We start from the raw sequence: 17,611 nt of genomic DNA on the forward strand, positions 1-17,611 counted from the left end.
CCACATGAACTTTGGAGGTCTGTAGCGATTGACTCTGCAGAAAGTTGGCAACCTCTGCGCACTATGCGCCTCAGCATCCGCTGACCCCGCTCTGTCATTTTACGTGGCCTACCACTTCGTGGCTGAGTTGCTGTCATTCCCAATCGCTTCAACTTTGTTATAATACCACTGACAGTTGACTGTGGAATATTTAGTAGCGAGGAAATTTCACGACTGGACTTGTTGCACAGGTGGCATCCTATCACAGTACCACACTGGAATTCACTGAGCTCCTGAGAGCGGTCCATTCTTTCACAAATGTTTGTAGAAGCAGTCTGCATGCCTAGGCGCTTCATTTTATACACCTGTGGCCATGGAAGTGATTGGAACACCTGAATTCAATTATTTGGATGGGTAAGCAAATACTTTTGGCAATATAGTGTATTAGTAACAGTTGCAAAGTGGTTGCATTATTTAACTACAGAATGTACACTTCATGTGGGTGGGGCATTTAGTTTTATTAGATCTGTTTAATGTCACTCTGTAACCAAGAATAAATACATTGTAAATCTTAATGCATTTTGTTAAGGTGCGTTGTACGCGATTTCAAATGAAAAGAAACAACAGTACATTTAAAAACAAGATGTTGAAAAAAAGGTAATTTAGGTACATGGTACCAAGAAGTATTCCAAAAGCAGTAAGTGGCATCAGAAATATTGCATCGTTCCATGTGTGCTACGCTCATTTCAGCTCAGAACTATTCTTTGAATACATCATACATCATTAAAGAATACATTTTTTTTTTTTTCTCTGAAAGTGTTATTTTGAACCCTGTAGAAAGCACATTATTCAAGGCAGTGTGAAACGTTTGCAGTATTTCTTAGTAGCCTGTTACGTTTAATATAGAAACTCTTTGTAAATTAAAAGGGTCTATGAAAGGAGAGCTTTGCTCTAATTGATTCACTCTCAGTTAATTTCCTTTTAAACATAGTCCTCAATGCCATCAATGCCAGTTTTGCCTTTTTATGTTCCATTTTTACGTTCCAAGTATCTTCAAGTCAAGAGGACCTTCTCATTCGGTAAAAACTGGAATTTCAAAATTCCACTTTTTAAAAGCTGGCACATTTCTTTGCTTTCCAATAAACAGTGGGAAAAAGCAGTCTTCAGACTGGGTTACCCCAGTTGTTCAATGTTACCATGACAACAGTGCAAATACACATATCAACATGAGAGTCAGTGGGAGATTTTGCACTACTTTTGTGCCAGAATCCGTCCGATCAAAGTCCTTTGTTTGTGGGTGATGGTATCTGTGATTGTCGGCATTTTCCGGCGTCACTGCAAGAGAGAAAAGAAAAAATGAGAGTAATTCCCCTAGACATAAACTGATCACATTGGTTTATTCAAGGCATGTGTTTTCAATTTGATGTGGAATGAAGATGAACTAGAAAAAAAAACAAGTCAACATAACTTTTAAATTCCTACTTAGGCCACTTCCACACTAATACATTTTCAGATAAAAAGGAATTGATTTTGCTGCAGTTTACCCCTCTCATCCAATGGTGTTTTCCTCCACCGAAAATAGACACTTGCAGAAATGCTATCCATAACCACATACTTTGGAAAACAATGTTGTTAGGAAAATGAAAATGGATTAGCGTGGCCATGGCTTTAGTTTGTTTGTAAATATTAATGCTTTCAATTAATGTAAGAATGATCAAAATTACGAGATCAGTACACAAGAACGGCAACACAAGGTCGTAATTACGAGTGGGAATTTTTTCCAACTTTCTGAGTTGGGGACATGTCAACAGTATGATCATGTTAGAAGCCTATTCGTTTTGGTCATAATTAAATTTTCATTGTGAATGTTAACTGTGCAGTTAAGCTTGTACACAATTTGTATACTGTTGATGAACCGCGATAAAGCTTGACAAAATGTAATCAGTTTATTAGCTAGCCTAGTTAGCCATTATCAGGTGTATAAAGACGTAACTTGCAACAAGCTAATCGGTGTTATCTTCACTTCTTCGGGAACCTCAAGTGAATCTCAAAAGTGCATCACTGAGCGTGTATACATGCACACCAATTCGCCAATATAAACAAAAAGTAGCTTATTTAAAAAATCAGTTAATGAAAGAAAACCGCGTTAACATGAGACTTGATATAATCGGATTATTATCTTCTTTTGACGACAAAACATAACAATGCTTGCACACACTGGATAAGCTGGTAAGAATGCCGGTAAAGGTGTTTACATGCAATGCAAACTCGGGGTAATGGGCAAAAATCTACCTGTGTTGATCATAAACCGTAAAATAAAATGCTTAAACCATTTATGACCTTACTCCGATAAAGTAAAACCGTTTAAGGCATTTACATGACCACACATGCTGTTGGCTTATTAAGCATAATCGCTGTAAGAATGTGTGTGTAAACATGCTCAATGATGTACGGTAGAAAATGTGTACGGTCATGTAAACACCTTCAACCATTTTTATTTATTGGGGTCATAAACGGTTTACGCAAAAAACGTTTGACACAGGTAGATATTTTGTCCATTAACCAGATCTTGCTTTGCATTGAGCATTCATACCACCTTACCAAATGTGCACAAGTGTTGTGCGCATTACTGTTTACGTTTTGCCATCAAAAGCAGAGAATAAACTAATTATTTCGAATCTCATGTAATCACAGTTTTCTTGCGTTGTTGGATTTTTTTGAATAAGTTGATTTTGGGGAGTTATCAGCGTATTGGTGTGCATGCAAATGTGCTTATTTTGGTCGCAATCATCTTGTAAATATGATCATTTCGATTATATCTTGAAGGCAGCATCATTTTCAGTGTATCTTACAAAGTCATACAACTGGTTAGTTGCGACTTGAAACCACTTTTCAACAAAAATAATGGGCAGTTTCAACTTAAAGTCAAACCAAACACAGAATTCATACAAAATCTGAGAATGTTGTGTCCATTGGGGTTTATGTGCATAATGAATATTGCAGGAGCCATGTATATATAAGAAACTGAACAATACATAGTTTCCCATAGCTCATGCCAGAGGAACATTTTCAAGCCAAAAACCACTAGAGTCTCCTAGTCGGATCCTGGTCTTAACAATAGAACTCTCAAATATGAAATATTTTGTTTGTACATGCTATGTATTTAACATTTTCTCCAGAATTACTCTTGACAAGGATTTCTTGCATTTCTTGGCATCAGACTGGTTGGGAATATTTATCTTAACTCTGAGATGTTTGAATGTCTTTGGCTAACAATAATCTATTAATAACGCAGTAGGAGGCGACTTATCAAGTTTGAACGGGGCTCTACATACTCAAAGAGCAAACAAAGCATATTGTGAAAGATCTTTATTCGATATGACCGTGAGTAAATTATGACAGAATATTCATTTTTGGGTGTACTATCCCTTTAAGTGTGATTCAAGTCTGAATCTCAGACGTAAACTGTTGACATCTTTCCCTCAAGGTGCCACAAATCATGTGTGAGCTTTTGTCAAATAAATCTGTGTGGACTGAAATTAATCAGGTATTGATTCACATCTGTCAAGCCCCCAGACAGTCATTTTAAAGGGCCTGATCAGAGCCACGTGGGACATTTGGCAGCACGCTGGTTCGACTGAAGACATCGATCCTTGCACAGCTTCAGAACGCCTTCAATGAGATACAGACGTAAGAGTAGAAGTACAAATCTAGACCATGCTGGCACGCTGTTCAAAGTCCACCCCAGTTATCTAGGTTTGTTTGAGGTGTAAGGGTACACATGAACAAAGTAAAACAGCATGGGTCGAGCGTCTTAGCTACACCACAAATGTTTGCTTGATTCTGCTACATCTTCAGAACATAATGACAGCTCAGATCTTGTTGCATGCGTGTAAACAGACTGATCATACTCTAAATTCGCAATAATAGGTAAAAAGTTATTCAGCTGATATCGATCTGTACTTACTGAAATTCTAATCACTGCCCCCAGTGGTCGATGCTGGAAGTGTTGTTGAACGTATGGGAACGTGTGAGCTCCAGTTTCCATGTGAAAAGTCCACAAAGGGGTGATAAAAGTGAGTTGTGTTTTTTAGTTGTACAATACAGTCAACAGGAATGCATATTTGATTAACTTCATTGTTTCCATGGGACAAGAACCCATGTCTCTGTGGTTGCTCGAACAACGTGGTATCAGTAGCGCCGCAGGAAAAAATAAACACATTTGAATTGATGCATAAATGTCTTTCGGGGTACATGAACTTTCATGATGGTGTAAATGGCAAAAATACACATGAGATCAGATTACTGACATCCAATTTGGGCCTATTAAAGTGATTCTAAATCAGATTCATACCGTAAATGGAAAAAATTAATTCGTAATCATTATTTTTGTGTTGTTTTTGGCTAAAAATATTTAAACATCATTAAAACAAGATGCATTTACTTGAGATGCCAAACAAACTATTCTTCACTTTTCTAAGCCATTTTTGCAATGACTGGTTTCCTAGAGTGACCGCACGTGTGGTTCATCACATTAACTATGGACATGTTCTGCTAATTTTTGATAACCAAAAAGTTTCCTGATTACTTTTCGTTTTCATTCTGAACAGTATATCTATTGTTTAATCATTTTAAACCTACATCAAACACAATTTCGTGGAATATTTTTTGAGCAAGTCGTATCTTTCGAATAAACGACATTTGGCTCATATTTTGCCATCTAATGCAATGGCATTCAGGTATTTTTAAGGGTGACTCAGCTGCCCAAATACTTTTTGGAGCCACTATAATGCCTTGAAAAGAAAAAAAAAAAAACAGTTTGGGGTTTGGGTATTGATTTTGTAGTTACTGCAGTTTTTACACTCTGTTTTCTCTAAATCAGAGCATATTTGAGCCAAACCCGACTGTCACAGGACAGATCATAATAAAGGGGCTGTTCTAAACAAACGCAAAAATAAAACAACACGCAGCACAACAAATAGAACAGAACGCAGGTTTATCAACTTAAAGTTCTTTTAACTTAACACGCTGTGTAAATGTGGCATTTCTGCATGAGAACAACGGTCGAAAACGTCCATTTATTGCATGTTTGCATTGGAAAACAAATGAAAAACAACACAGACAGACGCAAACACACATTTGGTGTGAACAGCCCCAATGAGACCTGTTTTCGTCCATAACTAAATTTTGACATTATATGTAGCTACAGAGTTTTGCGCCTTTGCACGGCAGTATAAATCATGGCCAGTTCTCTTAAGTTGTAGCTCTGATGCATCATGCATGACTGCTGTGCAGCTGTGTTGGTCATTGTGTTTTACGCTGTGAGCACTGGCCTGATTACTCTGTCCCTATGGAGCCGTGTCAGACCCCATTATGGGGAGAAAACAAGAGTGATGGCCCATCTCCTCTGATGTATCTCTTCCTCTATCTGTTTCAGCACGCACCGATGCAGGAATACCAATGACTGGCATCCTGTAATCTGCAAGCCACTGCTGATTACATTCTCTACAGGAGCGGAATGCATATCAGGCAGAAGGTAAAGATATGCAGTCAGATCAGGAAGTAGAATACTGACAAATGGATCTCTGTGCCTGGTTAAAGGGTGTCCAATCAATATCATTCCAATTAGAATTTAGCTCGGCTTGGTTAGTACATTTAAAAATAGACTAAATGATGCCAACCATTAATCAATTGGTGTATCACATTTACAATTTTACAAAGTACCAAACGTACAATTTATATATTTATTAGGGCAGTCAATATAATTTTTTATCTAGTTGATTACAATATGCTGATTAATTAACCCCTTAAACTCTGGTGCATTTTTGGGTTCCCACCCGCAATTTTTCACACTCAAATTTAAAAGCTCACCATTCATGTGGACTAATTGCAAAAAATTGGTATCATTTTTTGTTATTTTTTTTAATATTATTATGTTATTTTGGTTCTGTTCACTTTACCGCACTTTGAAAAGTCTTATTTCATTCCACTAGATGGCAGCAAGCACTAGAAATAATATTTTTTCACAGTATATAGATCTGAAATGTAGGTGGCGCTCTAACACATTTTAGCCCTCACAGATGTGCTCGTCCATAGACATTCAGTCTAATTTTCAGTTCATGCACCTCCCTCATTATTTCACTGAATATCTCGGCCTCTGAGTGGACTAGAAGCTCAATTTAAGTGTCATTAGAAAGCTGAGATCCTATCGTTTGTGATGATATGTAACATCGTATCATCAATAGTTGAAAACATATTTTTCTGATGATTTGTTTAGGATGATTTTGCTGCTGGATAGCATATTTTGTTCTGGACATCTAAGATATTACATTGGATTTTTCAGCCAAGCAATCTCACAGACAAGTGAAAAATAGCTGATTGGTCCATTTAGGTGCTTTGTGAAAGACTTTTATGTTCATATAAATATTTCGCTTTTATTACATTTTCAACGCAAATATTTTGAGGACTTATTTTGTTATTTTAAATGTTATTTAACAGAAATGCAGAAGTGATGGTTATCTCTGAATAGTTCAGATTCTAAGCTTTCAAATGATACCTCATATGCCTGACTTATGAATATGGAAACTTTAACGTTTTAAGTTAAACCTTTTTTTTATTTTATTTTTTTGTGATATAGCGCCCTCCGCTGGCGGGTCCAACAGAGTTTAAGGGTTAATCGTAATTAATCACAAATAATCGCATATATTGATATTTGCCAAAATAGGTGCCCAAATAAAGATAAGTCAATATTTAATAATCAAAATATCTATAAACATGGCTACTTCAAGCTTGAATTGTCCCAAGGGTAGGAAAATTCCTTATTATGGAATGTATGTACTATCAGAGGGCAGATTAATAGCATTCATTTTTACAATCATTTATCCCACTAAATAAATGTGTTAAATCGACAGCCTTAATATTTATAAATTTACATCAAATGCAATTTGTTTAGCGGTTTGTACTTGTGCTCAATATAAACCATTGGACTTACGGATGACACATGGTTTAAGTTTCCCCCCCTATTAGCCCAAAAATGACCTGTACTATTTCTTCTTTAAATCTATGTGGCAAAGCCTGAAAATAAAAAATGATATAATAGTAAAAAAAAAAAAAAAAAAAAAAAATCATTAAACCTTGTAACATAACCTTGCTTTGTCTTTATACTGACAGAGTTGTCTTAAGGAACAAGACAGTCTTCCTGCCCCAAAAGATCATTTTCTAAAGTCTCAGCTGAGACAGAAATGCAAACAAATGTGTCTGTTTTACCCTAGCTCTAAAATGAGCATTAGTCCAGAACAGGTCAGCATAACAACAAAGACAAAGTTAGAGTCTGATGTAAAATCAATGGAAGGTAAATATCTTTCAGGCCTCTGAGAAAAATAATCAATGACACAAAAACCGTGAAGGAAAAAAAACTCAATAAAACTGCCTAATCACTGCTATATGTAACACAAATAAAAAAAAAAAATGAAATATGAAAATGTTTATTTTTAAATTCACTGCAAAGTTTTCAAACGTGTTTCTAAAAAAACACTCCCGCTCTTCTATTGGTCATAAAAACAGACTCACAACATTGGTCACTGGCAATTGGCCATGGATACGAAAATGTATTTTAACACAAAAAAAACAAAAAAACAAACAACAAACAACGCATTTAACAGCAACACCCTCATGTTTGCGATGTTACGGTTATTTCAAAAAGGGCATTGGATAGAAAAACAAAAGTAATGTAAATGTTTCCAGCTGTGAAAATATCATTTACAAGAGTTATTTTTTTTTCTTAGTGCATCTGAATGCATTTATTCACATTTTCTGTTAAATAACTTGGAAGAAATTCAACCTCTTGGCATGTAACACAGCACAAACAGGAAATAAATATCATAACTGTATACATAATGATATACAAGAGTAATTGACCCAAAATAGTTAGAAATAAACTGCATAATCCTTTCAGAAATCATGTTCCATACCAGTTGAGGTATACAACTCTGTTGTGATTCAAGTAATAATTTATAATCCATTTTAGAGAGTGTGCAGGATAATCCACCGCTTTTGGGACAATGGTCATTAAAGAAAATTATACAAGTATTCAATAGAGCTGGGTAATAAAGTATCTAAAATATATATATATATATATATATATATATATATATATATATATATATATATATATATATATATATATATATATGTATGTTTAGTGCAATGTATCAAGTAATATAATATAATATAATACAATGGTCAATCTGTGTTGTTTTTATTGTGCTTTATAAACAAACTGACTGATGATGATTCCATGAAACACAAAATGAAATATAATTTAAAAAAAATCTTTAAATTACATTTGCCACATAATGAAAGTGAATAATGACAAACAATAAATACTATATGAAGTATTTTATTATATATATATAATTTGAGCCATCCCAGATGTGTTTGACTTTTCTTCTTCAGCAGAACCAAAATGAAGATTTTTATAAGCACATTTCAGCTCTTTTTGTCCATACAATGCAAGTAAACAGATTCCATCAGGCTGCTGGATGTTTGACAGTCCAAAAGGCATATTTAGGCAGCATAAAAGTAATCCACATGTCTCCAGTCGATCAATTCATGTCTTCTGAAGCAAATCGATAATTGAAATTGTATTAACTTTAAAAAAATCACTTCCTGCCAGTAGTCGACGCATCATGTGGCGTAAGCGTCATGCTAGAAGTCGGAAGTGCACACTTTGTATACAACAGAGGAACGAACGCCATGCGAGAGTTACGTCATTTCAAACAGCACTGGCCCTAAGCAACGATTTAAAGTTAAAAACATTTTAATTATCGATTTGTTTCTTACACCAACTTATCGATTTGCTTCAGAAGACCTTAATTGATCGGCTGGAGTCGTGTGGATTACTTTTATGCTGCCTAAATACGCAGGGATGGATTAACCACTGGGCCGATTGGCCCGTTGCCCAGGGGCCTCTAAACCCAAAGGGCCCGAGCTCTAAATAAATTATTTATTTAGTGATATCTATTATAATTCCACATAAATGTCAGTCTTAAGTGAAATACCATTTGTTTGGGCGAATGCGTGCTGGACGACAGCAGCGCGAGCACAGACACTCGAGTGCACGCTCAGTGCGTTTATTTGAAGGACTACAGAGAACAGCTTCTGATTTACAAAACGCTTCCAAACACAAAGATAAGGTGCAGATTACACTGGCTGTGTACAAATCTGATGGTTCATATAAGCGACTGAATTTGTGCAACAGTATAGAGGACTTTAAAATTTTTAAGTCCTGCATGCATTTAATGTTTAATGATGAAGAGAAAGATGCCTTAATACTCTAAATATGTGCATGGTAACCTTTTGTAATATTTGATTAACCGCGAGAGTTCACGAACGGTTATTCTGTTATTTGTCGGGAATCGGTAATAAAGAACGTTTATTGTCATGGATGCGTCAAACACAATCTTAAATTAGCAGAGAATGAAGAGCACAGTGAGCTATAAGCCTAAATAGAACAATATATATAGATCTTCAAATGATAAAATCACATTAAAGTCAAACAAAAATAATCTCTGTCACTGCCTGCAACATAATAGTCCTATTCTTAATCGATGGAAAATGCGTAATTCTGCCCGGGCAGGTTCACTTTCCATGAGGCAGCGAACACAGCAGATTATAGGACTTCTTCCGGATGCTTTGATTTTTAAATGATTCAGCATTTAACTTGTGCAATTACTGTCTGCACACCAGAGCAAAAGAGCGAAAAACACTCACTGTTTATCAAGCGCTGAAACTTTGCCAGGTGAAAAACATTCTGGTATCATGTGTAACAGTCACATTAATCCTCTTTGCAACCTGAACTTCATCAGAATGTCGATTTGTGACACCAGCACTGAAAAAGCTTGATGCAGTGCAACAAATGGTGAAACAGAACACAGGTGTCTCGTTAATACTGTAACGTATTGCCCGTAACTCGCCCTATAGCCTACTTGAAAAACTGGCCTGAACCTGGCCCAAAACCTGTAGGTATGTCGGACTCAGATCGGGGTGAAGACCTCTAAACGTGCAGAATAACTGAATTTTGATTTTGGTATTTGAATACCATGCACATCCCTATTAATAATGCACAATTTTGGATCGGTTCACAATTAAAAAGTACATACTGTATTACTGGCCATGTAAGACATTGCTCCAAACTTTTCTTCCATCAATTTGAAAAATCCAACCAAATCTGGCAAGTGTCCTGTAGTGCATAAAGGTGAATGTAGTCACGTGACACGTCATGTGGGGCCTCCATGATGTACCGGCCCATGGGCCTCTCAGTTCTTAACCCATCCTTCTAAATATGCCTTTTGGACTATCAAACAGCCAGAAGCCTGATGGCATCTGTTTACTTGCATTGTATGGACAAAAAGAGCTGAAATGTGCTTATAAAAATCTTCATTTCAGTTCTGCTGAAGAAGGAAAGTCATTCAAATCTGGGATGGCTTTAAGGTAAGTAAATCATGAGAAAATTTTCATTTTTGGGTGAAATATTCCTTTAAGTTTCCTGAAGCCATATACAATCAATTTGATGAACAGACTGAAATTTAAGTCATTATTTACTCTCAAATCAAATCATTGATCAACCCCAAATCAAATATGGCCAAACATCAATAACATAAAATCTCATTGGTTCTAGTGTCATGATGTTTGGTCAAAAGATGTGTAAGAACCAAAGAGGTTTAATATTATTAATCAACATATTTGATTTGTACACCGTATACTGGAGTTGATCAGTGATTATGCAACTGATTTACTCACTTTCATTACATTGCGAAAAAGACGTGAATATTTTTTAAATATTTCCTTTTGTGTTCCACGGAAGAAAAAAAGTCATACAGGTTTAGAACGACATGAGGTTGAGTAAATAATGACTGGGTGAACTATTTGTTTAAAGATATATTTCACTGAAGTTTTAACTGCTTTTACAGTACATACAAGAAATTAATCCTCAATTGTTATATTTTTCATTTCATTTTGGATAAAAAGCTTTGCTAAAGAGTAACGATGCAAGAATGTTTTTTTTTTTTTTTTTTTAAGTTGTATTTCCACTGTGAAAGTACACAAAACAAACCATAAAATATTGCAATAAAAAAAAAAAAAAAAAACAATAAAAAATTAATGTATGCCACATCTGCAGTTCTGCTTTGGGAACTAGCCTTGCTGACAAGCTGTTCTCTTAAGGTCATTAGAATCACTGACTTTGTGTTCACACGCTCTGGCTTTGGGCTGAGAGCCACGCTGCTGACTCTTTCTCGTGGGCAGCTGGCAAACGTTCAACAGACTGTGACTCATAGCATATATATTCAATTGCCAATATGAATGCATCCAAACGCCACTCAGCGTGGAAGGTCGACAAGATTACTCTGTCTTTACACTTCACTGCGACACATTCACTGTGACATGCTTGTCCACTAGGCGCTTTATCGGTTAAATTTCTAAGTTGTGTTAATGTTGAAAAATACACCTGTCCCTGCAACACAACGGTAGGGTTTTTCATAATATAGCTTTGGAATTCTGGGTTTTAAAGAAAACTATGGACTTACTTTCTGCACACACACACACATATATATATATATATATATATATATATATATATATATATATATATATATATATATATATATATATATATATATATATATATATAGTACCAGTTAGTGTTACTGCATTAAAAGCATTTTAGTTTGGATGATGAAGAGTATTTCAAAAACCTTGTAATCAATGTTGTCTCACACTGTTGTCTCTTTACCTTGTCAGTGCTGTTTAATATCAGGGCTGTCTGGGAGATTGAGAGGTCCGACTTCTCTCAGTAGAATTCAAATGCGTCAGATTAGTTTTGTGGTCTCTGCCGGCCGCCACGATATCGAAGCCCGACCGAATCACACAAGTGTTTCTCTGCACTGAGCTCTGTCTCTGGAGCACATGTGCGCTGTGGCGGTTCCCGCAAATCACGCTTTTCACCCCGCGAAGATGCGCGTCAGATGTGAGAAGCATATTTACTGCTTATAAGGCACTGAACGTGAGATTAATACAATTAAATGTGTTTTGTCTGTGGCCACCCACCATAGTGGCTGGTAAGGGAGACGGAGTTACCCAGCATACCCGACATCTACCCGCATTTTGGCGGATTGGCAGGTGTTAATGTCAAGCCCTGATCAGTAGTACCGACTACCGAAAATTACGCTAACATCCTGGTTCACTGACCTGCTAGCGAGGCTTGTAGGACAGTCTAAATGCTGTAAACACAAGTTTTTATCTATCATAGGTATCTACATGATTTTCCATAAACATTGGGCTTCACTTCTAAAACAGGTTTTTTTCTTCCCTATAGCAAACTGCAAATAAAGTCCTCTACAAATGAATATATCATGGTCAACATATGGAAAATTAGCACCCAGTCAGTCAATTCATTACATGATGAATTGTTTCCACACAAAAGCAGTTTATGCAGCGGTCTGAGGCTTCTTCACCATTCACTTGCATTCAAACAGCTCTCCTTGTTGACCGTTCCAAGATGGTGCAGCGGTTGACGTATCCGAAACTGCCAAATTAGGTATCTACATATGTATATCTATGGTTATCATTATGCATGTTGTATATCTATGGTTATCATTCTAGTTATCATTGTATATCTATGGTTATCATTCTGCATTCTGCAAATTTCACAGACCACATCACAAAGATGATGTGAAGATGAAGAAATATCAAGAAGATAAGACCCTTCCTCTCTGAACATGCCACACAACTTCTTGTCCAGTCACTTGTCATATCTAGACTGGACTACTGTAACGCTCTCATTGCAGGCCTCCCTGCATGCGCAAATAGACCCCTGCAAATGATCCAGAATGCAGCAGCACGTCTGGTCTTTAATGAACCAAAGAGAGCGAATGTTACACCACTCCTTGTCTCTCTTCACTGGCTGCCGGTTGATGCGCGTATCAGATTTAAGGCTCTGATGCTGGCATACAAAACAGTCACTGGGTCTCCTCCAGCATACCTAAAATAATTTCTGCAGAGCTACATTCCCACCAGAAGCCTGCAGTCGGCTAAGGAACGGCGCCATATTGTACCAACACAAAGAGGCACCAAAACACTTTGCCGGAATTTTGGTTTCACTGACCACGTTGGTGGAATGACCTTCACAACTCCATCCGTGAAGCTGACTCACTTTTCTTTTTTTTTTTTTTTTTCAAAAAATGGCTAAAAACACATCTTTTCCATGAGCACTTAACCAGTCACAAAAAAACAAAAATAATAAATACTACTATTCTGATGCTAGTGAAACTTTGTAATATGACACTTTTTGTACCATTGTCTCCTTATGATTCGCTTATAACGTATTCCTCTTTTGTAAGTCGCTTTGGATAAAAACATCTGCCAAATGAATAAATGTTAAATGTAAATGCATGTGTATGATTGTTAACCATTGTCAATCGTACACCTGCAGAACAATGAGTAGCATTGCATAGAATAATTTATTCTCTGCAGTTTGATTGCCAGGAAACGTAATTTTTTTACATGGAGAAAATAGGTGTATTTGACCAAAATTCCATTACCTACAGCAAGCTGACTAACACACAAGGCTGAATCCAGCTTCTTATTCGCCAGATTCTTATTCACGCTGCAGCTATAGCTTTACTCTTCATCTCTGCTTGGGAGTCGCGAGAGACGCAGGTAATCACACATGCTCAAATGCTCTCTCACACAAACACACACCCTTGTTTCTCCAATAATTGTTAGAAACAGCTGAAGCCATCATTACTAGTTCTAAAATGACATTTTTTAATTAATAACGGAGGCTTGGGCGCATCTTTTGAACTAGCAACGGCAGATCCTGATCCACGGCATAAGAAAGTAGTTCCATGCACAAGTGTGTTTTTTTTTTTTTTTTTTTTTTGTGACTCCTTAGTTTTTCCTCATTTTGTTATTTACTTGTTTGTTGAACTGTTGCATAAAAGCAATATCACACAATCGAGAGTGCTTTATGGCCCTACATCAGCACGGCTGTGATTTGGCTACAGGCACGAGGCCGTAGGCTGAGAGCCGCAGGTAATCACAGCCATGCTGTACGTCAACTTCAGAGTGTCGGACAATGGACTGTCTTTATCGTCATAATTCGGATATATCAAGTACGAATTTCCCACATCCGGCGCAGAGTTAAGGCATGGTCACATTAACCTTCGCATGGCAAAATGCATGGGAATCCTCAAGATCGTTAATTTCACGCTATGGACTTTTGAGGATTTTGCGTGCAGTTCAAGTTTGGTGAACTTTGACAGGAGAATTTGCTGCGTTACCAATAGGAAGTTGCTTGGTTTGGCAGTGACCTCTGTGATGGCGGTGCTTCATACACTGCAACACTGAATACTCTAAATAGAAAAGTATATCTGTACAATCTGTACAGTATAATACTGTACATATTTTTATTTTTATTTTTATTGAATAATGTGTATCTATATAGTGCGTATTGTATACTGTACAGTGTATGTTATTATTTGTATATTGTTGTGTGTAATTATTTGTATATCAGACGTTTAAATTGTGCTGTGTTAATTTGATGTTATTGTAAATTGGTATATGTCTCATCACTGTCACGACTGCTATGTTGATCGGAACTGCACCCAAGAATTTCACACACCATTGCACTTGTGTATATGTGTGACAATAAAGTGATTTGATTTTTGATTTTGATTTTGATATCATTTTAGTGAAAAGTTTCTTTTTAAATCTCGCCACTAAAGTGCTGCATTACAAAGAGGCTGCTTGGCAATTCATTTTTTGTTGGTTTCACAAGGGTAAATGTGACCACGCCTTGAGGGACCATTCAGACGAACGAGTTCATGCACTAAAAAGCAAGACGAAGATTTTGTTGACAACAAAACAAATCCAAATCTAACTGCAGCGTTGCCATTTTTTTCATATACATTATTTTCTGAGTAGAAAGAGGCTTGGCAATGGAACGCCTTTACATTGAGAATTCTGAGATATCTAGGCAGAATATCCCACATCCGACACAGCAGTAGGGGTCATTTAGACAGAGCATGTTCTTAGGCTTAAAAGCAAGATGCAGACTTTGTTGACAATCGAACATCTGCAAAGCTGACTTTAACATTACCATTATATTTTCTTTTGCATCATTTTTTGAGGGTTGAGCAATGGAATGCTTTTACAGGCAGAAATTTGACATATCAGTTTGGAAAATCCCACATCTGATGATTATTGTGTTTAAAAAATGAATAGAACAATTAATAGAACACAACTCGTCTGTCTCAATTCTTGATTTAACAAATGAAGTTCTTTTTAACTTGACTTAACGCGGTGATCCTGCACGAGACGCAATGGTCAAATACACTCTTGAGCCAAAACATTATGTCCACTCACAGGTGAAGCAAATAACGTTGATCATCTCTTAACAAGGCCACATGTCAAGGTCTGGGTAGATTAGATGGTAAGCGAACAGTTCTCAGAATCAAAGTGTTGAATGCAGGAGAAATGAGCAGAAGTAAAGACCTGAGCGACTTTGACAAGGGCCAAATTGTTATGGCCAAACAACTGGGTCAGAGCATCTGACTTTTGGGGCATTTGGGGTGCTCCTGGTCAGCAGTGGTGAGTACCTACCGACAGTGGTTCGAAAAGGGACAAACCACAAACCGGCAACAGGGTGTTGGGCACCCAAGGCTCATCGATGTGCGAGGGCAATGAAGGCAATTCCATCTGGTCTGAAACGACAGAAGGTCTACTGTGGTACAAATCACAGAAAGTTTGTATGACAGTCCCGGGAGGAAGGTATCACAACACACAGTGCATCGGCATCAGAACTGAACCTTGCAGCAGTGGATTTAGGTTCCCTGGTCCAATGAGTCCTGTTTTCTTTTACATCACGTGGATGGCCGTGTACGTGTGCGCTGTTTTCCTGGGGAAGTGATGGCACCAGGATGCACTGTGGGAAGACGAGAAGCAGGTGGAGGGAGTGTGATGCACTGGGCAGTGTTCTGCTGGGAAACCCTGGGTCCGGCCATTCATGTGGAGGTCAATTTGACACGTGCCACCTACCTAAACACTGTTGCAGACCAGGTACACACCTTCATGGAAATGGTATTCCCTGATGGGTGTGGCCTCTTTCAGCAGGATAATGCACCCTGCCACACTGCACACATTGTTCGGGAATGGTTTGAGGAACATACTGAAGAGTTCAAGGTGTTGCCCTGGCCTCCAAATTCCCCAGATCTCAATCCGATTGAGCATCTGTGGGAAGTCCTGGACCAAAAAGTCCATTTCACGGCGGCTACACCTCGCAATTTACAGGACTTGAAGGATCTGCTACTAATTGCCAGATACCACAGGACACTTTCAGGGGTCTTGTAGAGTCCATGCCTCGGGGGGTCGGCACTGGAGGACAAACAGCATATTACGCAGGTGGTCATAATGTTTTGGCTCATCAGTGTACATCCGTGAATGTTTACAAAATGCGTTCAGTTTGGACAGCCCCTTTCACACCTGAACAACTTCAACCACTATTAACTTAATTTGTATCTTTGTTCAGTGTTTTTTGTTTCTTAGTTCCTTATTTCATTACTGACTGTTTACTTAAATTATTACTCAAAAAAGTAATTAGTTAAAGCTTTGTTCAAACTGAGAAACACTTGAAGGGGACATGCCATTGCTTTAATTTGTTGACATTTATATTAATATTTATATATATATATATATATATATATATATATATATATATATATATATATATATATATATACAGGTGCATCTCAATAAATTAGAATGTCATGGAAAAGTTCATTTATTTCAGTAATTCAACTCAAATTGTGAAACTCGTGTATTAAATAAATTCAATGCACACAGACTGAAGTAGTTTAAGTCTTTGGTTCTTTTAATTGTGATGATTTTGGCTCACATTTAACAAAAACCCACCAATTCACTATCTCAAAAAATTAGAATATGGTGACATGCCAATCAGCTAATCAACTCAAAACACCGGCAAAGGTTTCCTGAGCCTTCAAAATGGTCTCTCAGTTTGGTTCACTAGGCTACACAATCATGGGGAAGACTGCTGATCTGACAGTTGTCCAGAAGACAATCATTGACACCCTTCACAAGGAGGGTAAGCCACAAACATTCATTGCCAAAGAAGCTGGCTGTTCACAGAGTGCTGTATCCAAGCATGTTAACAGAAAGTTGAGTGGAAGGAAAAAGCGTGGAAGATAAAGATGCACAACCAACCGAGAGAACCGCAGCCTTATGATTGCAAAATCGATTCAAGAATTTGGGTGAACTTCACAAGGAATGGACTGAGGCTGGGGTCAAGGCATCAAGAGCCACCACACACAGACATGTCAAGGAATTTGGCTACAGTTGTCGTTTTCCTCTTGTTAAGCCACTCCTGAACCACAGACAACGTCAGAGGCGTCTTACCTGGGCTAAGGAGAAGAAGAACTGGACTGTTGCCCAGTGTTCCAAAGTCCTCTTTTCAGATGAGAGCAAGTTTTGTATTTCATTTGGAAACCAAGGTCCTAGAGTCTGGAGGAAGGGTGGAGAAGCTCATAGCCCAAGTTGCTTGAAGTCCAGTGTTAAGTTT

General features: G+C 37.4%; 1 protein-coding gene across 2 annotated transcripts in view; it reads right to left on the reverse strand.

The window, feature by feature from the left end:
* Positions 1–488: 488 nt before the first annotated feature.
* gpc5a (glypican 5a) overlaps positions 489–17,611 on the reverse strand; it is a 263,163-nt gene continuing 246,040 nt past the window's right edge. For both annotated transcript variants that reach the window (XM_051702186.1, XM_051702185.1), the window contains one exon: positions 489–1,314. In XM_051702186.1, the coding sequence (XP_051558146.1) occupies positions 1,172–1,314 (143 nt within the window). In that variant the 3' untranslated portion in view covers positions 489–1,171. The remainder of the gene's footprint in view (positions 1,315–17,611) is intronic.

This window comes from Myxocyprinus asiaticus, chromosome 7 (assembly GCF_019703515.2).
Source record: "Myxocyprinus asiaticus isolate MX2 ecotype Aquarium Trade chromosome 7, UBuf_Myxa_2, whole genome shotgun sequence".
Classification (NCBI taxonomy): domain Eukaryota; kingdom Metazoa; phylum Chordata; class Actinopteri; order Cypriniformes; family Catostomidae; genus Myxocyprinus; species Myxocyprinus asiaticus.